This window comes from Dendrobates tinctorius, unplaced genomic scaffold (genome assembly GCF_039654945.1).
Source record: "Dendrobates tinctorius isolate UK_male_01 unplaced genomic scaffold, ASM3965494v1 ptg000023l, whole genome shotgun sequence".
NCBI classification, from domain to species: domain Eukaryota; kingdom Metazoa; phylum Chordata; class Amphibia; order Anura; family Dendrobatidae; genus Dendrobates; species Dendrobates tinctorius.
The window spans coordinates 12113066-12136674 of NW_027361691.1; the positions used below are offsets into that span (position 1 = coordinate 12113066).

Below are 23609 nucleotides of genomic sequence, written 5' to 3' on the forward strand. Positions count from 1 at the left end.
GTAAATTCATTATCTTTTGGTTTGTGGTCATGTCAGTTGGTGGTTACCAACCAAGATATGACCTGAGGAAGAACATGTCAATTGGAGGTTGCCAACCAAGATTGACCTGAGGAAGAACATGCCAATTGGAGGTTACCAACCAAGATGGGACATGAGGAAGAACAGGTGTCAATTGGAGGTTACCAGCCAAGATGGACCTGAAGAGAAGAACATGTGTCAATTGGAGGTTACGAACCAAGATAGGACCTGAGGAAGAACATTTGTGATCTAAACAGCAAATTCATTTATAACTTCTGTCTATTGCAGTTAAAGATTTAAGGTTGGACTCGTAGGACAGTTCTGCAGTATGAGTCTTTGATGGCAAAACTCTTATTTTTTTTAAAGGGGCAAAAAATGGTAATAAAATATCATCAAATTAGTTATGCTTCTGACAAATTTTCAGCTACAAGGTTTGGTCCCAGGATTTGGCAGGTCATCTTTGGTTGTGTCGGACACAAGGCAGCATTTTCCTGGTCGGCTTGTGAACAATACTGTATGTAAAATAGGCTGGCTGACTGCTTATTACCGAAGCAAATGCGGACCACACCCCTTCTCTGTCACAACCAATGTTTGGATAGTGAAGCAGGGATATTGTTACTAATGAAATAGTGGGCTGGAATCTCCTTTACATACAACTTTGGTAACATGCCGACACAGGAAATACTGTTCTGTACCGGACACAAACTGGAAAAGGACCTACATGGCCTGGACCTTACAGCAGGACATCAGCGCATCTTTCATACCTGAGCTATAATGGTAAATTGCTAATATTAATTTATGAACATTTAAGTACTATTTTTTGTCTTTTAAGAAGTAAATCCCCTTTAACTCAAGAGCATGCCTTCAAAACTTATGGCCCATTATCTTCAGTGGGTACCATGATCCCTACAATGATCCTCTTCTCAATACCAGTTGATTTAGTGGTTATGGTCCCAATACAACAATGATCCTCAATACTCCCAAAAACCAGAGCGTTTGCCTTAGAAAATTTTAGATCCATCATAACTTTCCATTTCCAGGTAAGCCATCTTCATATTCTGGATCCACCAGCAGATGTTCCTTGGTGGTTTTCCATGCGTTAGTGCTCACATTCAGAATCCTTCACGTCCTCCACTGCCAAGTTGGGCATGCCTTTAAACTTCATCTAATATGGAAGGGTCCTGAGTATCTTGTGATTAACGCCTAGTTTTCCTCTACTGTATTGTGTGCTGGCGTCCAACGTAATATTAGGTAATGGTGCTGATGTTTTGGCAGAATACACCTACAGGTCGGATGTAAAAGATGGTGTAGGACTTCCCAAAATCCTAGTCCATCCTATCAGTTATGAAGATGCTGAGGTGTTATTACGGTGAGTATCGCTATTAGTATTCGCTTCATTAGATGGGAAATTAAAGGGATGCAAATAACATATACAGTATATACTAAAAAATTAGTGTAGTTGGATTTTATTTTTTACTTTTATGCTCCAAGGACGATTTTAGAAAGCTATTAGCTTTCTGTATAATTTTATGGTGACGCTCTGGATTTTATACATTTTAATAAAAAGTTCTTGTTAATATTTGCATTACTTTATTTCTGCCCAAGTGGTGTATCTCCCATGGTGTCTGTGAGTTAATGCAGATTCCTCGTGGTTTATGAAAATCCAATGTGAAAATTTTAATGTTACCATAGACAATTAACTTTAATGTAAAACCTTTGAAATACCAGCATGCTATGCCAAATGATCACTTAATATATATTTCCAGTGCTAAGAGCTCCATATCCCCTACATGGGATTACAACTCATGATAAAATGTAATGTTATAATTTGTAGTCATATAGGAGGAGCCTCAGCCCCAAACAGCACTTGGAAGGGAAATCTAAATGTGTCTTATAACATCGGACCTGGATTCTCTGGAAGCTTTGCAACCCAGTAAGTGACTAATTTTCTACTGGCTGATCTGTTGTCATGGGACTTACATATTGATGACCTATCCTTAGCATAGGTCAATATCACGTGTGAATGGGACCACTTACTTATCAACTGACTGAAGGTGCCAAACAGCATTGGAGAGAGCACAGCTAGTGGACGTAAATGGTACTACAAGCTGTGTCCTAATCACTTGCATGAGAGAGCCTGCAGTACCTTTCATGACCACTACACAATGTACGGCGCTGTACCCTTTAGAAGTGTAGCACTTTCAATCAGTTGATCAGGGGGGGTGCTGAGACTCAGAAACCCACTGATCTTAATAGATGACCTATCCTAAGTTCCTGAATATCCTGGTTCCATTTTTTTTTCTTTCAGGAAGGTAAAGATGCACATCCATTCCTACAACGAGATAAGGAGAGTTTACAATGTCATAGGAACCATCAAAGGCGCGGTGGAGCCAGGTGACCGTAGACTACTGTGATACTTGTATAATATAGTCAATTATCAGAGATTTTGTCTGAGCCCAACCGTGATCTCCTGACCACAGGTTCACTATGTAGGCTATGAAGTATGTGTACATTGATGCGGATGGTGATAAACAAGTATTTCTGTATAATGTCACAATTATTATTATTTATTTATATAGCACCATTGGTTCCATGGTGCTGTACATAAGAAGGGATACATACAAATTACAGATATCACTTGCAGTAAACAAACTAACAATGACAGACTGATAAAGAGGGGAGAGAGGACCCTGCCCTTTCGGGCTTACATGCTACAGGATGGTGGGGAAGGAGACAGTAGGTTGGTGGGTTGCAGCAGTTCCGGTGTTGGTTGAGGTGATATCTCCGGTAGTGGTGAGAGAGAAGGAGGTAGTGGGGTCATTGCAGGCTGTAGGCTTTCTTGAAGAGGTGGGTTTTCAGGTTCCATCTGAAGGATCCAAATGTGGTTGATAGTCGGACTTGTTGGGGCAAAGAATTCCAGAGGATAGGGGTAATTCGGGAGAAGTCTTGGAGGCGGTTGGGTGAGGAGCGAATAAGTGTGGAGGAGAGAAGGAGGTCTTGGGCGGATCGGAGATTACGTAAGGGAAGGTATCGGGAGATTAGTTCAGAGACATATGGGGGAGACAGGTTATAGATGGCCTTGTAGGTCATTATTATTAGTAATTTGAACTGGATACGCTGAGGGAGTGGGAGCCAGTGAAGAGATTTGCAGAGGGGAGAAGAGGAGGAGTAGCGAGGAGAGAGATGAATTAGTCGGGCAGCAGAGTTAAGGATGGACTGGAGAGGTGCGAGGGTGTTAGCAGGGAGACCACAGAAAAGGATGTTGCAGTAGTCGAGGCGGGAGATGATGAGGGTATGCACAAGCATTTTAGTAGATTGAGGGTTGAGGAAAGGATGGATTCTGGAAATATTTTTGAGCTGGAGGCGACAGGAGGTAGAAAGAGCTTGGATGTGCAGTTTGAAGGACAGGGCAGAGTCAAAGGTTAATCCGAGGCAGCGGACTTCCGGTACTGGGGAAAGCGTGATGTCATTAATTGTTATAGCTAGGTCGGGTAATGAAGATCTGTGAGATGGAGAAAAGATGATGAGTTCAGATTTGTCCACATTGAGCTTGACGAAGCGAGAGGAGAAGGAGGATATGGCTGATAGACACTCTGGGATTCTGGACAGACCAAGTGTATAGATTGAGAAGAGTAAGGGTCCAAAAACAGAGCCTTGGGGGACACCAAAAGAGAGAGGGTGGGATGAGGAGGTGGTGTGGGAGTGGGAGATGCTGAATGTGCGATTGGAAAGGTATGAGGAGATCAAGGATAGAGCGAGGTCTTTGATGCCGAAGGAGGAGAGGATCTGTAGTAGGAGGCAGTGGTCAAGTGTGTCGAATGCAGAGGACAGGTCTAGAAGCAGGAGTATAGAGTACTATCCATTTGATTTGGCTGTAAGTAGGTCATTAGTAATTTTGGTCAGGGCTGTCTCAGTGGAGTGATGGGGGTGAAAACCAGATTGTAGATTGTCAAAGAGCAAGTTAGATGGTAGGTGGGATGAAAGTTCAGAGTGGACGTGCTGCTCCAGGAGTTTGGAAGCAACGATATTAAGCGATAGCTGGACATAGCGGTTGGGTCAAGAGTTGGCTTTTTAAGGATAGGCGTGATTGTGGCATGTTTGAAAGCAGAAGGAAAGGTACCGAAGTTAGTGATAGGTTGAAGGGGTGGGTTAGGGATGGGATAAGTGTGGTGGTGAGGTTGGGGAGGAGGTGGGATGGGGTCGAGTGCATAGGTTGTGAGGTGCGATTTTGGGAAGAGACAATTAAGCTCCCCTTCAGTGATGTTGGAGAGTGAGGTTATGGGGTTTGGGCATTGGTCTGGTGTACAAAGAGGTTGTGGAGGTTGAATGATGAAGACTTGCCTTATTTGGTCAATCTTATTTCTGAAGTGTGTGACAAAGTCCTCGGCAGAGATGAGGCAGGCTGGAGGGGGCAGTGGTGGGCGGAGGAGGGAGTTAAAAGTTTTGAATAACTGTTTGGGGTTGTAAGATAGGGAAGACACGAGGGTTGTGAAGTAGGCCTGTTTAGCAGAGATGAGGGCAGATTTGAAAGCGAGTGTTGACATGAACAAGAGGGGTGACCGTGTCAAGAGCTGATGCGAGAGTGGCATTGTAGAAAACAGTGGCACTGTCTGTGTCGTGGAGTGAGGATATGGATGTCAGTGGTAGAATAGTCAGAGAGCGTGTGGGTGTCTAAGTGTGCGAGGTTTCTGCGGGGGTACGCATGTTACTGGACATGGGTGCCAGGAGAGGAGGACATGGATGAGAAAGTGAGTAGATGGTGGTCGGATAGAGGGAGAGGGGAGGTGGTTAAGTTAGAAAAAAGAGCAGAGGCGGGTGAAGACCAGGTCTAATGTGTGTCCAAAGGATGAAGTAAGGGACAGGAGTTTGGAGGCTGTTGACTGAAGGGTATCAGTGGGGATGTTGAAGTCACCCATGATGATAGTGGGGATGCCAGTTGAAAGAAAATGAAGAAGCCAAGTAGAGAAATGGTCAATGAAGGCAGTGGTCGGGTCTGGAGGTCGGTATATGACGGCCATTTGGAGGTTGGAAGGAGAGTAGATGCGGACAGAGTGAACTTCACAATGATAAGAACAGGTTGCCTGGGGAGGAAGAGAAGCAACAGCGGTTCCGCCTATGACTTGCAGGCCAGTGGTTAAGAAGTTAGAACATAGTTTTTGACTCTCCAGGAGGAGACTCTCGGAAAATAAGGAGACATTCTGAAAAAGCGGCTAATCTCCCAACTGTTGCATGAACCTCCTGCAAGACCATGTTCCTCCAACACTTCTTTGCTTGAAGCTCAGATGCTGGGCCATCAGATTCAGCCCACATGCACATTCAGGGGGTAGTAATGGGTGGAAACTGTCAAACACGGGGGTTGGTATGAGAAGAAAGCACATAAAAGTTTGCAAGTATGAATATTTTAATATTCAACTTTCATATATCTCTGTGTGTCATGGTCTGTGATTCACAGACTGGTCGTGGATCTTCGGACGTGAGCTCCATAGCCTCATAGACATAAATGAGGCAATCAAGTTCTGTACAGTTCAAGAGACCTGCAGCTAGTTTGTGCATCATGGTGCATACTTGAACCGCAACATGCAGACTTTTTTCTGTACAATAGCCATCTGTGCATATTCTAGTTACCAACATAGACGGCAATTTTGGAATGGCTTAAATCTGCCCATTACGGGAACTGAACATTTGTGGATGGGGTTTGTCTAAATCCCCACTCTTTTCAGTCTGGTACATCCTCAACTTTGCCAGGATTGTTTTTTAAATTGGAACAATCTCTGCAAATTTGTGGTTTGCTCATCACGCCTACTCTTCCTTTATTGCTGTCCCATTTGGAACAGTTAACCTGACTTTACATTCCAATCAAGAAACAGTGGTCAAAATTAAAGCCTTGACTAGTGACCAGTAGAGCTTCACTTTCCCAATACTTGCTGACTCTCCATAAATATTTAGGTGGCTTCTGGAAAAAGGAGAGCCCTTCCTGAGGATTTCGCAAACCTACAAGGAGCAACTAAAACTTCCCTAAAATCAGCACTTTTAGAGGGTTTCTTGTACAAGATGTTGAAATGCTTCATCATCAGAATGAGTCCTGGCTTCCAATTGCACATTAAGGGTGTAGATCATGGGGCGTGAATAAGGAGGAGTCAGAACGAATGGTAGTCGCCAGACCTTTGATGTACCGCAATCGGTCACCTTCCAGAAGACCATCCATGAAAGTTGGCAATTATAAAATTCCCCATCAGCAATAAAACTGTCGATTTTGACAGGAGGATCTGAGGTTGTGGGTTGTAATAATCACCTAGGCAGGTTAGCGATGCAGCTAGCTTTATTTCCTCCATCCACGGTTATACATTCCAGGTAGATGGCCAAAATACAATGTCCTCAATCCACAAGTTCCCATCATGGGATCAGTAGTTCCACTGGCCCCATACCAGGCGAGACCCACTGTCTCCCAACTTTTAGTTGGCCCACAGCTCTTGGTATCTCCAGACGGTATAGTGTGAATTCACAGCCTATGTTCCTCCAGACGACAGATATCACGACCTCCAGCCAACAACAACAACATTTTCTCTAATGTCCTCAATACTTTAAACCTCCCTCACAACCCCAAGAACTGAACCTGGCCCTCGGAAAACACTCCCTTCCAAGATTAACTGTGCATTGGTGAGGGTGTCTCACTCAGGCTCTGCCCCATCACCTGGGATTTCACGTGAGACCCCCTGTGGTGATGGCTTCCCATCCATTCCATGGACCTAGTGGCTGGGAGAACAATTTCTTGAGGCCCCTGAGATACTGAGATTAATAGAATGATTGCTTTACATTTATCTTTAGCAATCTCCTGTCTGGCCTTATGTATGCAATAGAAATAGGTCCAAGGCTATTGCATCGGGAGTGCAGTGAAATGAACATCCGCACAGCTTTGGTGGGGGATTTAAATCCCCCGCCCCGCCGGCTGAGCCAATGAGCGGTGCCGCGTGGGATTTGAATGCATGCATGGCCCTCTCACCCCCCTATCCTGGTATGCATGGTCCTCTCACCCCCTATCCTGGTATGCATGGTCCTCTCACCCCCCTATCCTGGTATGCATGGTACCCCTCACCCCCCTATCCAGGTATGCATGGTCCTCTCACCCCCCCTATCCGGGTAAGCATGGTCCCCTCACCCTCAATCCTGGTATGCATGGTCCTCTCACCCCCCCATTCTGGTCTCTCTCTCTCTCCCCCGCCCCATGCCGCAGATGGGGTCCACTCTCCTGCCAGTTGGAGACCCGTATAATTCCATGTGTGCTGCTCTTCTGTTAAAATAAATAATAGTTATATACTCACCTTCCGACGGCCCCCGATCTCCTCTCCACGCTTCCGGCATCTTCCGGTCCCAGTAATGCTTAGCGCAAAGGGCCGGAGATGATGTAACTGTCGCGAGAGTTCGACGTCATCAGCGGTGTTTCTCGCAAAGCATTACTGGGACCAGAAGATGCCAGGCGCGTGGAGTGGAGATCGGGGGCCATCGGAAGGTGAGTATATAACTATTTTTTATTTTAATTCTATTTTTTACATATTCAAATCCCCCGCCCCGCCGGCTGAGCCAATGAGCGGTGCCACGTGGGATTTGATTCCCCCGCCAAAGCCGCGCAGCCAGGGGTGACTCAGCCAATGAGCGGTGCCGCGTGCCTTGGCGGGGAATTTGAATCCCGTGCCGCTCATTGGCTGAGCTGGCGGGCGGCTCAGCCAATGAGCGTGCGGCAGCTATGGCGGGGGATTAGAATCCCGCACGGCACCGCTCATCGGCTCAGTCAGCAGGCGGCTCAGTCAATGAGTGGTGCACGCACAGCTTGGCGGAGGATATGAATCCCGGCCGCCATATCGGAATACCCATAACTTGGGTGTTCCAATATGGCGATCGGCTCTGTCACAGCTTCCAGTCGCGGTGCATGGTGGAAGCGACACAAGCGCCGGAACTGTGTGACAGAGTTTATTGGTAATTATATATTACATAAGATCCAACCAGCACGTCTTCCTCTGCTTTTGTCACTCAATGGAAACATTTATTCCTGAGGCTGAAAAGAAGAGCAACCAAATCTCTAATAAAACACAGCAAACAAATCTTAATGAAACACAACAATAATAATGGCGTAACCGGTGCTCCGTGTTTGGAAAAAGTCTGCATCCCTTAGAGCCGCGTACTCCGCTCTACGTGCATATGTCCAATAGTCTTTAGTAAGTAGCCAGCTCCTCACACCTGTCTTAAAAATGATTCCCATAAGATTACACTGAAGGGAGATTTATTTTCTCGAGGCTGACGGTGGTATCCATTTTGGGCTCTGATCTTCTTCAGTGCATCGTGCATTATTATTAAACAGGCCAATGTCCTTCTTAGACAGATATGTCATCCTCGGGGGCCACCGGGATTCCTGGGTGTTTGGAGGCCTGGACCCACAAAGTGGAGCAGCTGTGGTGAATGAAATTGTCAGAAGTGCTGGAAAATTGAAAAGGCAAGGTAAGATCTCTGACTTTTCTTGGGTTTTTTTTTCATCTGAAATTGTGACCTTTCCTTTTTACAACTATAGGCAGATCATGAATAATTTTATAATTTTTTTTAATGTTTTTATTTTTTTTATTTGTAGATTTTTTTTTTTTATTCAGGATCATTAGGGTGGCCATCTTGAGCTGCTGATAACAGCATTTAGAGATGTGCCTTATGGCAGTCACATGGACTGTGAGAAACAATAGTTTGGAGATGTCCATTGACTATTACTGTGGAGTAATGTGGGCATGCTCTGGATTCTGTGCAGAGATCATCGTGCAGAGAGGAGGGAAGGGATGACCTGTGACACTATCCATAGACAAGGGTGTATCCTGTATTATCTACTGTATAGGTTTTACCTGTTGATGTAGTCATACTTATAAAGATAATGAAACTTCTGAAAAGTGATCTCTGCAGAACAAAAAAATCTATTATGAGGATTTTTTTTTTAAAGATGTGACTCATTGAGGACCTTAACAATTTCTCTGGTATGTGGGCTTGTGTTCTTTTTTATGACTTTCAATAGCACCGCCTTGGGCCACCTACAACTTGAACCCGAGGGTAAAAAAAAAACAGCAATTGTATCCTTTTCACATTTTATAGTGTATTTTTCTTTTCTTTTTGCTAATTTTGCACAAAAAAATGCTAAACAAATATCGCTTGTTTTTGTGCTACACTCTGACTTTTTATGTAGGTTTATGTTTACGTTTGTACAGTTTTAGTTTAATTTTCATAAAGTATCTCTAACATTGTTGATCTAATTTTTTAAAAAAATTTCTGTCCATTTTTTTAAAAATACACTGCGTGCAGAATTATTAGGCAAGTTGTATTTGAGAGGATTCTTTTTATTATTCAACAACAACTATGTTCTCAATCAACCCAAAAGACTCATAAATATCAAAGCTTAATATTTTTGAAAGTTTGAGTGGGGTTTTTTTTAGATTTGGCTATCTTAGGAGGATATCTGTTTTTCAGGTAACTATTACTGTGCAGAATTATTAGGCAACTTAATAAAAACCAAATATATACCCATCTGACGTGTTTATTTTCACCAGGTAAAGCAATATAACAACACAAAATTTAGAAATAAACATTTCTGACATTCAAAAAAAAAAATTCAGTGACCAACATAGCCAGCTTTCTTTACGATGACACTTAAAAGCCTTCCATCCATAGATTCTGTCAGTTGCTTGATCTGTTTCCGATCAACATTGCAATGTGCCACAGCCTCCCAGACACAGTTCCGAGAGGTGTACTGTTTTCCCTCCCTGTAGATCTCACATTTTATGAGGGACCACAGGTTCTCTATTGGGTTCAGATCAGGTGAACAAGGGGGCCATGTCATTATTTTTTCTTCTTTTAGACCTTTACTGGCCAGCCATGCTGTGGAGTATTAGGATGCATGTGATGGAGCATTGTCCTGCATGAAAATCATGTGTTTCTTGAACGATACCGACTTCTTCCTGTACCACTGCTTGAAGGACCAGGACCTGGCAGTAGGTCTGGGAGTTGAGCTTCACTCCATCCTCAACCCGAAAAGGTCCCACAAGTTCATCTTTGATGATACCATCCCATACCAGTACCCCACCTCCACCTTGCTGGCGTCTGAGTCGGAGTGGAGCTCTCTGCCCTTTACTGATCCAGCCTCGGGCCCATCCACCTGGCCCATCAAGAGTCACTCTCATTTCATCAGTCCATAAAACCTTAGAAAAATCAGTCTTAAGATATTTCTTGGCCCAGTCTTGATGTTTTATCTTATGTTTCTTGTTCAAAGGTGGTCGTTTTTCAGCCTTCTTACCTTGGCCATGTCCCTGAGTATGGTACACCTTGTGCTTTTTGATACTCCAGTAACGTTGCAGCTCTGAAATATGGCAAAACTGGTGGCAAATGGCATCTTGGCAGCTTCATGCTTGATTTTCCTCAATTCATGGGCAGTTATTTTGCACCTTTTTTTATCAACACGCTTCTTGTGACCCTGTTGGCTATTTGCCATGAAACACTTGATTGTTTGGTGATCATGCTTCAAAAGATTGGCAATTTCAAGACTGCTGCATCCCTCTGCAAGACATCTCACAATTTTTGACTTTTCAGAGTCCGTCAAATCTCTCTTCTGACCCATTTTGCCAAAGGAAAGGAAGTTGCCTAATAATTAAGCACACCTTATATAGGGTGTTGATGTCATTAGACCACACCCCTCCTCATTACAGAGATGCAAATCACCTGATTTACATAATTGGCAGTTGGCTTTCAAGCCTGTACAGCTTGCAGTAGGACAACATGTGTAAAAAGGATGATGTGATCAAAATACTCATTTGCCTAATAATTCTGCACACAGTGTACTGTATATTAGTGTATTAGGATTTCCTTAGTATGGCACAGGTGAGATCTGCTCACCTACCCAGGCAATAATTCCACGACTTGGGCGATACTAAGGAAATTCTGAAAACCTAACCTGTTGGTGGCTCTTGAGAACTGGAGTTGGGGAACAGTGGTCTAACCAACCTCTATGCTACCATCAATAGTAATCAAGGCATTCAAAGGGTTACACACAGACAGGATCAGAGTCAACCATAGAGGACAACACTCAATCCCCTACATATTGTTCCTTTTAGGCTGGAGGCCGAGGAGGACGATTATTTTTGCCAGTTGGGATGCAGAAGAGTTTGGACTTTTAGGCTCCACAGAGTGGGCAGAGGTAATGGGTCTGTAATTTTAGTTTTCTTTATACTAAATTGAGCAACTGAGGAATGTTAATTTGTGATCTATAAAGTAAATTTTAGCTTCAGAAGTATCCAAGAAGTATCGTTTCTCCTTGAGGAGACTGACATGGTAAGCATGCCGAGATAAGTAGACTTTAAGCTCCTGTGGGAAATAAGCAAATTGTCTCTTCAGAGTGGAGGAGGACTAGAACTCTAGTGTGACCTATTGGAAGTAGCAATCCTAAAAGTCAATGTCGACCCTTTAACGAGCCTTGTCACATGACTTAGGATAAAAGCCAAACCAAAATCTCAATTTGCAGACACTGTGTTTTAGGGTACTGCCTCTTATCAGTGCAAAGTGTAAGATCTGGTTTGGCTGTGTGAGAGGCATCTGACCGATATACAAGAAGTATCATTTCTCCTTGCAGAGATTGACATGCTAAGCATGCCGAGATGAGGAGACTTAAAGCCGCAATTCTCTTCTGGGAAATATTTATTTGGCCAATAAGTCTACCACATAGCTGCATCCAAAGGTCCCATAAACCATGAAGACAAACGATGTGGCTCTAATGTGTAAAGATCATGAACACAGCATTTTACGGAGACAAATTTCCAAAACCCCTGCATAGCTGTGTAGCTTTTGAAGTTTTTTCACCCTATGGCGACACTGTGACTCTAATCATAGCACATGAATTTCGCAATGTAATAATGTCATGTCGCAAAAACACCTATGCACATGTTACATTTTTGGTCGCAAGTCGCACATGATTCACCAAATCACAGTCGCATACGATTTTATATATTGATTTATGTTTTTCTTTTTTTGGTACAGCCAGACTTCAGCTTTAGAATAGCTGCCGGCCAAAAGCGGCTGATAAATGAGGCAAATGGTTACAATTGCACAACTTGTATGAGACTCGCTGACGCATGGCCAATGATTGAGAATGTGGATGCATGTGAATGCGATGAGGCAGTCATAAGAAGCCCAAACTGGATTTCTTATCGCATTCAACTTTGTCAGCATAGACGTCAATTAGAGTCGTGCACGGCTGCAACTCGCTCGTAAAATATCTGCGAGTTTCAATTTGGGCGTTGCAGATCCAGAATCCCATGCGACTAGCAGCAAAATCACTCCATGAAATAGTTGTGGAAAAGAAAGTCACTGATAAGTCTTGCACATTTTTTTAGTCATGTGAATAAAGTCAACAAATATCCTTTAGCATTAAAGGGAATCCGTCAGCAGGTTTTTGCTATTTAATCCAAAATCAGTGCTATGTAGGGTCAGAAAGCCCGCTTCCACGAATGTATCACTTACTGGACTTTTTGGTGCAGTTTTGATAGAATTCCTTTTTTCTCTCCTGTAGGTGTAGCTGTGCTCAAAATGTTGAGCTCTGCATAACCCCGCCCATCTCCCTGATTGGCAGTTTCTTGTGTACACTGTCAGCAAGCTGCCAATCAGTGGTGGGGGTGGAGTTATACAGATTAGCTGGACTGCCTGGCATGAGACACTTAGTCCTCTACTGATCATCTCCTGCTGAACAAAACACTGATAGTATTGAAACTACAGGAACTGGAAAGCAAGTGACACATCCCTGGAATCAGGCTCTCTGCCCATGCATTATGCTACTTTCAGATTAAATACAACCAAATAATTGAAGCACAAAGAAAAAACACAGTGTGATAAACGTGCAAAAATACTTTGTTGTAAAAAATATATATACAGTAGACAGCAAGTGCTAGTAAAAAGATGATAACAAAAACTGGGTATTTAGTTGATACGTTTTTTGCAAAAAATGAATACTAAGCCACTCCACCAACGTCACGGTATACCCATCTCGGAGCAGTCCTAGCAAATATATTTAAAACCTGATCATGTGAACAGTACCTGTTATGATTGGGTCACCGAGGAGGAAAGCAAGACCAAGCTAAGCCACAGAAAACCAGAGAGGTTGGTAACTAAGTGGATTGCAGACCCCTGATCGTATTCACACAACTAGCTGTAGCCGTAGAGCGTACCTACGATGATTCTAGATGCCTCGACACAGCCGGAGAACTAAATAAGCCTAAAGCAAGAAAAGGGAAATTTAAACTGCCCCAGAGCAGACCCCAAAGGAACAGATAGCCCTCAAACATATATTGTCGGTGAGAGAAGATGAAAGCACAAATGCAGATAGGAAAATAGGCTGAGCAAACGATGGGGCCCACACTAACTAGACAGGACAGGAAAGGAAAGACACTGTCTGCAATCACGCAAAAAACCCTGCAAAAAATGTCCAACACATCTGATAGAAAAATACTGAAGTCACTCGACTTCGCCCACTATATCAGCACTCTGGCATATTCTGAAAGCAGAGCAAAAAGAGGCAAATCTAATAAGGGACAAAAACAAACTGGCACAAGCAGTAACATAAGGATGGAAATTCAGCACAGCCCCAGCCAGGGCTGGCTGACCACACAAAACTGAATAGACAAAACCAAATCAAATGTGAACAATAGCAAAAGAACACTTAGCTTGAGCATGCAGGGACTGAGCTGGAAACTAAGACCTCAGGAGGCAGAAAAAAATCACCAGTAGGGATAGAGGGAGTCGGCTGTCTTAAATCCAATCAGAAACTCCAGATGTCCAATCGTCCTCCTCATTATCAGGTGGCAGACCTCTTTTAATTAGATCAGCTCCATTACCTCCTGTAACCACCAGAGGGAGCCCGGAAAGAGAACTCGCGACCCCTTTGTCAATATGACCAGCTCCACTACCTTCACTAGTAACCAGAGGTAGGCCAGAAAGTGAATTCACAACAGTACCCCCCCTTGAGGAGGGGTCACTGAACTCTCATCCACACCACCAGGCCAATCAGGATGGGCCCGGTGAAAAGCACGAACCAATCTATCGGCATGAATGTCAGAAGCAAAGACCCAAGAATTATCCTCCTGGCCATAGCCCTTCCATTTGACCAAGTACTGGAGTCTCCGTCTAGCCAAACGAGAATCCAATATTTTCTCTACCTCATATTCCACATTGCCTTTAACCAATAAAGGGTCAGGAGGTGCCGCCATAGGAACTACTCGCTCCCCAAACCTCTCCAGCAGAGATTTATGAAACACGTTATGGATCTTAAACATAACTGGAAGAGCCAATCGAAAAGAAACAGGATTAAGAATCTCCAAAATCTTATAAGGTCCAATGAATCTTGGCTTGAACTTTGGAGACGCAACCTTCATAGGAATATTCATTGATGACAACCAAACCATATCACCCACTTTAAACCGAGGAGCAATGGTTCTATGCCGGTTGGAAAACCGTTGGGCCTTTTCCTGAGAGAGGGACAACTTATCCACCTCTTGGTCCAAAATCTGCTGAATTCTCTCTACCACAGTGTCCACCCTTGGGCAGGTCGAAGATTCCACTTGCCCTGAAGAAAATTAAGGATGAAGCCCAAAGTTGCAGAAAGTGGCAGAACTAGCTCTATTGTTTAGCGCGAAGTCGGCCAAGGGCAAAAATGAGACCCAGTCATCCTGATCAGCAGATATAAAACATCTCAAATAGGACTCCAAAGTCTGGTTTGTTCTCTCACTCTGCCCATTGGTATGAGGATGAAACGCAGAGGAGAAAGATAACTGAATTCCCAGATTGGAACAAAAGTTTCTCCAAAATCTGGAAACAAACAGAACTCCTCTGTATCAGGATCCTGACAGCGCCGGCGTACAGCCTCCGCTGAGCAGGGACTCACCCGCTCTGTAGGGACCCCTGGGGACCAGAATAGCCAGAAAGTATAAGTGCACAGGACCTTAGTGATGAATTTTAGCAAGCCGGCACGGGACCTACGGTCATGTGACTGCAAGGGGGCAGGGCTTAGCGTCCTGCTTTCACAGAAGACAGCAAACTCAGAGTCAGGCAAAACAGAGGTCGTTCACAGTATGGACAGTGAGGTACAGAAGGGGTAAACAGACGGGAGGTCAGACAAAGCCAAAGGTCATACACAAGAGGGCGACGCAGTACCAAGGGGACGAGCAGAGAGAAGTCGGGTCATGAGCAGAGAGTCATACACGACAGGTAGCGCAGTACAAGAGGGACAGGCAGAACTCGTAACAGACAGAACCAATTCAAAACCAAACAAGCAAGCAAGATATCAGGCACAAGGCACAAGTATGGTCAACTAACTCAGCCGAGGGCAGGAGTATAACTGACACTGGACCTAGGTCCAGTGAGCATTAAAAAGACGCCCTCTGCCAGGGAGAGGTGGAATAAATAACCCCCAATCAGACCAGGACGGGCCAAAGTGAAACCCCGTCCTGGATCATGACACTCTGTCCGACACAATGTTCTCAGGAATCCCATGCAACCGAACCACCTGTTGTAAAATCAAGGGCACCAACTCTGAAGAAGATGGCAACTTTGGGAGTGGTACAAGATGGATCATCTTGGAAAATCTATCACAAATCACCCAGATAAGTCATTCTCTGAGAGACAGGAAGATCAGAAATAAAATCCATTGAGCTATGGGTCCATGGCCTCTTGGGCACCGGCAGGGGCATCAACAAAACACTAGAACAAGAATAGGGTTTAGACCGAGAACAAGTCCCACAGGACTGCACAAAATTCCTGACATCACGAGATAAGGCAGGCCACCAAAAAGACCGACTCACCAAATCTCTGGTACCAAAAATACCTGGATGACCAGCCAACGTGGAGCAATGAATTTCAGACATCACTCTCTTCCTCCACTGGTCAGGAACATACAATTTTCCCATAGGGCAGCGCTCAGGTTTGTCCTCCTGAAATTCCTCCAGGGCACGTCTCAAATCGGGCGAGATGGCTGAAAGAACTACCCCCTCACCTATAATGGCAGTAGGCTCGGTCACAATAAGAGAATCCGCAAAGAAACTCCTAGAAAGGGCGTCCGCCTTAACCTTCTTAGTGCCTGGAAGAAAAGAGACCACAAAATTAAAACGCATGAAAAACAAGGCCCACCTAGCCTGTCTAGGATTCAAGCGTTTGGCTGACTCAAGATAAATCAAATTCTTGTGGTCGGTGAGGACCACAACTTGATGTCTAGCTCCCTCCAACCAATGTCTCCACTCTTCAAATGCCCATTTCTTGGCCAACAATTACCGATTCCCCATGTCATAATTACGTTCAGATGGGGAGAATTTTCGAGAAAAGAAGGCACCGGATCTTTTTGGGACAAAACAGCTCCTGCACCAATCTCAGAAGCATCTACCTCCACCTGAAATGGAAGTGAGACATCAGGTTGCAGTAGAACCGGAGCAGAAGTTTATCTCTGCTTAAGCTCCTGAAATGCAGAGACTGCCTCTGGAGACCAATTCACCACATCAGCGCCCTTCTTGGTCAGATCAGTCAGTGGTTTAACAATACCAGAAAAATTACCTATAAATTTACGATAGAAATTAGCAAAACCCAAAAACTTCTGAAGGGCCTTCAAAGAAGTGGGCTGAACCCAGTCAAAAAAGGCCTGTATCTTGGCCGGGTCCATTTCAATAGCCGACGGAGACAAAATAAATCCCAAAAATGAAATCCTCTGTACACCAAAGAGGCATTTCGATCCCTTAACATACAGGGAATTTTCCCTCAAAATCCGGAACACAGTCCGGACATGTTCCACATGAGAATCCCAACCACTGGAAAAGATCAAAATGTCATCCAGATAAATGATCAAAAACGTATCCACAAAGTCCCGGAAAATATCGTTCATAAAGGATTGGAAGACAGAAGGGGCATTAGTGAGCCCAAAAGACATCACCAGGTACTCAAAATGTCCCTCCTGAGTATTAAACGCCGTCTTCCTTTCATCCCTGTGCTTGATGCGAATAAGATTATACGCCCCCCTGAGATCAAGCTTGGTAAACCAGCAGGCACTTTTAACTCTGGAAAATAAATCAGAAATCAGGGGTAACGGGTACTGATATTTAACAGTGATTTTGTTAAGGGAACGATAGTCAATACAAGGCCTTAATGAACCATCTTTCTTGGTCACAAAAAACCCCCCAGCACCTAAGGGTGAAGAGGATGGTCTCATATGACCCTTCTCCAATAATTCCTTGATATAAGATCGCATAGCATCATGTTCGGGTACCGATAAGTTGAAAAGCCAACCCTTTGGAAATTTACACCTGGGCATTAACTCAATTGCACAGTCATAACTCCTATGAGGAGTCAAAGACGCGGACTTACTCTCACTAAATACATCAGAAAAATCAGCCAAATAATCAGGAATATCATGAGACTGGGGAGAGGTGGAGAAAACAAAAGTGTCACTAAGAACACACTGACAACCCCAACTCACCACAGACACAGATTTCCAATCCAAAACAGGATTATGAGTTTGCAACCAGGGAAAACCCAGAATAATAGTATCATGCAAATTGTGCAGCACCAAAAATGTACAATTTTCTTGGTAGTCCGGGGCGACCCGCATTATCACCTGGGTCCAAAACGGGGGTTTATTCTCCGCCAAAGGAGTAGCAAGAATACCCCTCAAAGGGATAGGAGTCCGCAGGGGTATCATGGGAAAACCACAACGTTTAGCAAAGTCCAAGTCCATCAGATTCAAAGCTGCTCCTGAATCTACAAAAGCCTTAGCGGAAAATGAGGATAAGGAGCAGATCAGAATAATTGCCATAAGGAACTTAGGTTGTACACTGCCCACCGCAAATGTGGGCGCAAAACGTTTCTCTCGTTTAGGGCAGACAGAACTAGTATGAGAGGCGTCTCCACAGAACAATACAGCTTATTACGCCTTCTAAACTCCTGATGTTGCGCCCTAGACAAAACCCAATCACACTGCATGGGTTCAGACGTTTGTTCAAATGGCGGCAATGCCTCTCGTGTAATTTTACGTTGACGTAAACGCCGATCAACTTGAATGGCTAATGACATAGAATCATCAAGACCAGAGGGAACAGGAAATCCCACCATAACATCTTTTACAGTTTCTGATAAACCTTTCCGAAAGAGAGTTGCTAAGGCATCATCATTCCATGTAGTAAGGACCGCCCACTTTCGGAATTTTTGACAGTATAACTCTGCAGAATCCGGATCCTGGTTCAGTGCCAATAGGGTTTTCTCAGCTTGATCAATAGCATTAGGTTCATCATACAACAACCCCAAGGCTTAAAAAAATGCATCCACATTAGTCAGAATAGGATTTTCAGGTGTCAGAGAAAAAGCCCAATCCTGAGGATCGCCGCACAGCAAGGAGATGACAATTTTAACCTGCTGCACAGAGCTCCCCGATGAGTTAGGCTTCAATGCAAGAAATAGTTTACAATTATTGTTAAAATTCAAAAATTTAGACCGATCCCCAGAAAACACATCAGGAGTAGGGATTTTTGGTTCAACAGCAGGTGATTGAACGAGATAGGCAGAAATTCCCCGCACTTCAGCAGCGAGCTGCTTAACACGATCAAACAATTGCTTAATCTCCATTAAAGAAAAAAAAAATCCTTCTACAGCCCCAGAGAAAAAGAGGAAAAAAAAAAAAAAAAAAATATATATATATATATATATATATATATATATAAAAATTGACACTTTTTTTTTTTACAATTCTCTCCTGCTTTTGAGTACCCTAGAATCTGTGGTTTAGGCTGATGATTCTGTTATGACTGGGTCACTGAGGAGGAAAGCAAGACCAAGCTAAGGCACAGAAAACCAGAGAGGTTGGTAACTAAGCGGATTGCAGACCCCTGATCCTATCCACACAACTAGCAGTAGCCGTGGAGCGTACCTACGATGATTCTAGACGCCTCGACAAAGCCGGAGAACTAAATAAGCCTAAAGCAAGAAAGGTGAAATCTACCGTATATACTCGAGTATAAGTCGATCCGAGTATAAGTCGACCCCCCTAATTTTGCCACAAAAAACTGGGAGAACTTATTGACTCGAGTATAAGTCTAGGGTGGGAAATGCTCCATAGATTATTCCCCCATATGGTGTCCTCAGAAGAAGCTCCATAGATTGTTCACCCATATGCTGCCCCATAAGAAGCTCCATAGATTGTTCCCTCATATGCTGCCCCCATAAATAGCTCCATAGATTGTTCCCTCATATGCTGCCCCCATAAATAGCTCCATAGATTGTTCCCTCATATGCTGCCCCCAAGCTGCTGCTGCATGTAAAAATAAAAAAAATGACATACTCACCTCTCCGTCGCTGGGTGTCAGATTCTCACCTGTCCTGCGTCCATGGCTGCTCACCGCTATCTGCACGTCATCAGTCAGTGACGTTCAGACTGCAGGGGGCGCGGCGCGCACTAACCACGTCACCGCGCCCTCTGCTGTCTGAAGTCACTGACCGATGACAGACAGCAGCAAGCAGCCATGGACGCAGGACAGGGGAGTATCGCTATACTTACCCGTCCTGACGCTGTCGCTTGAGTCCCCAGCTTCTCCCTGTGCTCTCTCTTCCTGCATTCAGCGGTCTTGTGATACCGCTCATTAATATGCGCATATTCATGAGTTTTAATGAGCGGCACCACGTGACCGCTGAAGGCAGGAAGAGAGAGCACGGGGAGAAGCTGGGGACTCAAGCGACAGCGTCAGAACGGGTAAGTATGACCTGACACCCCCGCCCCCCCTCCCACTCTGACCCCCTTTGTATATGACTCGAATATAAGACGAGAGGGGGACTTTCAGCCCAATTTTTTGGGCTGAAAATTTCGACTTATATTCGAGTATATACGGTAAACTGCCCCAGAGCAGACCCCAAAGGAATAGATAGCCCCCAAACATATATTGTCGGTGAGACAAGATGAAAGCACAAATGCAGATAGGAAAATAGGCTGAGCAAACGATGGGGCCCACACTGACAGGACAGGAAAGGAAAGACTCTTGTCTGCCATCACGCAAAAAACACTGCAAAAAATGTCCAACACGTCTGATAGAAAAATACTGAAGTCACTAGACTTCGCTTACTATATCAGCACTCTGATATATTCTGAAAGCAGAGCAAAGAGAGGCCAATCTAATAAGCGACAAAAACAAACTGGCACAAACAGTAACGTAAGGATGGAAATTCAGCACATCCACAGCCGGGACTGGCTGACCACACAAAACTGAATAGACAAAACCAAATCAAATGTGAACAATAGCAAAAGAACACTAAGCTTGAGCATGCAGGGACTGAACTGGAAACTAAGACCTCAGGAGGCAGGAAAAAAAATCACCAGTAGGGATAGAGGGAGTCGGCTGTCTTAAATCCAATCAGAAACTCCAGATGTCCAATCGTCCTCCTCATTATCAGGTGGCAGACCTCTGTTAATTAGATCAGCTCCATTACCTCCTGTAACCACCAGAGGGAGCCTGGAAAGAGAACTCGCGACCCCTCTGTCAATATGACCAGCTCCACTACCTTCACTAGTAACCGGAGGTAGGCCAGAAAGTGAATTCACAACAAGTAGCTATATGAGCAGGATTCAGAAAGGCGCTTCTTGATATAGGCACGCTGTGTGCATGACACACAAGAGAGGGGCGGGAATCTCCCAAACCTTGCTGAGCAAGAAACTAATAGATTAAAAACACATGTGACATGCACAAAAAGTGAACAGGTCAGTTGAATAACTATACAGTGTATGCAAATTGCCTCTTTGGAGAGGAAAAGGACTTGAACCCTATAGTGCCACCTGTTGGAAGCAGCGATCTTACAAGTCACTATTGACCCTTTAGCGGGCCTTGAAAGGTGACTTAGGATAAAAGCCAAAACAGAATCTCAAAATACAGACACAGTGTTTCAGGATATTGCCCCTCATTAGTGCAAAGTGTGAGATCTCATTTGGCTGGGTGAGAGGCTGATGTTACTACTTTTGTTTTTGTTTTGTGTTTTTCTTTAGCAAAAAAAAGTGCTGATATATTAAATTACACTGGTTTCTATTTGCTGGGAGTGGTGTGCTCCTGGAGAGTTATTCTTCGGACCAGTGAACCAATAGTTTTAGGCGTCAACTTTCAGATGCTAGAAGAGCATTGCAAGAGTACAGGTACACTAAAGCTGTCCAGATTGTGCGATCCAGATGGATTTGGATCAGCGATTACAAGCTCTATTTAAAAAGAGCTTGTAAGCACTGTGTATGCTCAGCCGCCGCTGCTAGACTGCTGCCTAGACAAGGAACACTAAACTGTAACACTAAAAATACCTCGGTTCTTGAGAACGGAGGTTTTTTTAAGTAGATTAAAATTGCTGTTTTTTGCAAGAAATTAACAATTTTACCCAATTTTGACGATAAAACAATTGCCCTAAATATATCATCTGTGTCATGCCCTAAGCTCTTGAGCGCCCTCTAGTGGTGACTGTGGACAGGCAGAATTTTTAACGCTTAGTTCTGCAAGTTTTTGATGTGCAGTTTTCCTCTTCCTCTTCTGTGCTGATCTTGGAGAACGTAGATGCCGGTAGTGCTAATAATGTCTTCCTATCTGTGTCCTATTTTTTGCCCATAGGAGAATGTCAAAATACTTGAAAATAGGGCAGTGGCTTACATCAATGCCGATTCTTCTGTGGAAGGTAAGAGCTACTGTCCTGACAGTGTGAACACAAACCAACCGTCTTCAACCATAATCCTTTGTCCATTATTTTTACAAAATTTGCAATAATTTTTTAAATATTTTTTTTTCCCCCAGGGAACTATACTTTAAGAGTTGATTGCACCCCTTTGCTATATCGTCTGGTGTACAGTTTAACAAAAGAGGTAACTATTGAGCACTCAGCAAATTAATTTTCCAAAATTTTAACGTAAATTTCAGTAAGTCGACTAACAATTGGTGTAAATTTTAGACCAGACATTCTAATGATGCTCCAGATTTATTGAACAACGCAAACCATTGTGATAAAATTGGCACAGGTCACACTATACCCCAAAATTTTGAAAAATATTGAAAATATTGCCCCAGTTTATTTACATCCTGAAAGTTACCGCACTGGTCTTGTGCTGCCTCTGGTGCTTGGTAGGCTGCAGCAGTGACGTCGCAACTACGGCATCACCGCTGAGCTCAGTGATTGGCTGCAGCTCTGTGATGATGTCATAAGAAGGAAGGTCCTAGCAAGGCACTATCTAGATACGAACAGTATTTGCAAAGATCACAGAACGTGCAAGCTCTGAAGAAAACCACTTAAAGGGTTTATAAATGGATATTGTCGGATAGTCCTCGTAAACGCAAGCCATTTTGCAATTTACTGTTTCTTAAAATTTTTAGACGTTCTTGAGATATTAACACATTTTTTTTGGGGGGTACAGCTCATTGCCTAGGAGACCGACCACCACGGCAACTGTGACTGAAAGTGTAAAAGCGCTTACAAGCTCCTGAGCTCTGCTTTGAACCTAGCCGGGATCGCTGGAGTGCGCTGTTGCCTCCTAATCCTGGCCATTACAGAATGCTGTAGATAAGACCCTGATGGCGGTGGCCGCAGCTCATACAGCAAAAATGGGGTAACAGATTCCCTTTCATAGTGCCGTACTTGCATTGACCTGAAGAATCCTGTTTCCAGCTCATTTTTGCAGCACAATGAACATCAGAAACTAAACCCCCCAAAAAATTGCAACATTGCTTTTTATTTTGCATAATTTTAACACCTTTTAGGAGTTTTTTTTTCCAATACATTGAATGCTAAAATGAATGATGTCGTTCAAAATTACGACTCGTCATGGAAAAAGATTATGGTTATGAGGAAGGCAAAATCAAAAAGTTTATTGCTGTGGGAAGAAAGGGAGGAAAGACATAAAAGCAAAATTAGAAAATCCCCCAGGCGGGAAGAGGAAAGGAAGATAAGCCGCTGGTAAATGCTGAGGAATAATGGATCCAAAATCAAAGTCTATTTTTGAGAGTCAGGCCAACCCTATGCATGTAGGATGGTCCACCGGGGCTCCAGGTGGCTTGACCTCTTTACCTGTAAATATATGGACATCTTTAACTGACGACACATTCCAGAAGTCTCTACACCATCAGTTTGCCGTTTTCAGCTTCTTTCATTCTCCTTAGATCCAGAGCCCAGATGAAGGTTTTGAAGGTAAATCTCTGTATGAAAGTTGGCACAAGAAGAACAACTGGACGGACTATAAAGATGGTCCCAGGTAACGTGGTTCACCCGCTCGGTGGGATGGATCACATCCCAGCCGACTGGCATCAGTAATCGCAGAGACTAAAGACACATGTTCAGATTGTAGCAGGTGCGAGCATCCAAAAGCAAAAGCTCTTGCGCTTATGATAACGGCCTCACTAGTTTTGTGGGTCAACTTGATCCCATATTGATTTATCATTGGGGGCTACAGAAATTGATAAAACGTTTAAAAAATCGTCGGCCATCATTATTGGACAAAAAAATTCCGGCATTTTAGAATTTGGGCGGTTTCCCTCGTTCCCAGTATTCACAGC

General features: G+C 43.9%; 1 protein-coding gene across 1 annotated transcript in view; it reads left to right on the forward strand.

The window, feature by feature from the left end:
* LOC141084514 (putative N-acetylated-alpha-linked acidic dipeptidase) overlaps nt 1-23609 on the forward strand; it is an 88399-nt gene that overhangs the window by 55432 nt on the left and 9358 nt on the right. Inside the window, exons 7-14 of the mRNA XM_073569269.1 lie at nt 1294-1387; nt 1853-1951; nt 2327-2412; nt 8389-8508; nt 11148-11230; nt 21681-21744; nt 21861-21928; nt 23217-23308. Coding sequence (XP_073425370.1) covers nt 1294-1387; nt 1853-1951; nt 2327-2412; nt 8389-8508; nt 11148-11230; nt 21681-21744; nt 21861-21928; nt 23217-23308 — 706 coding nt within the window. The remainder of the gene's footprint in view (nt 1-1293; nt 1388-1852; nt 1952-2326; nt 2413-8388; nt 8509-11147; nt 11231-21680; nt 21745-21860; nt 21929-23216; nt 23309-23609) is intronic.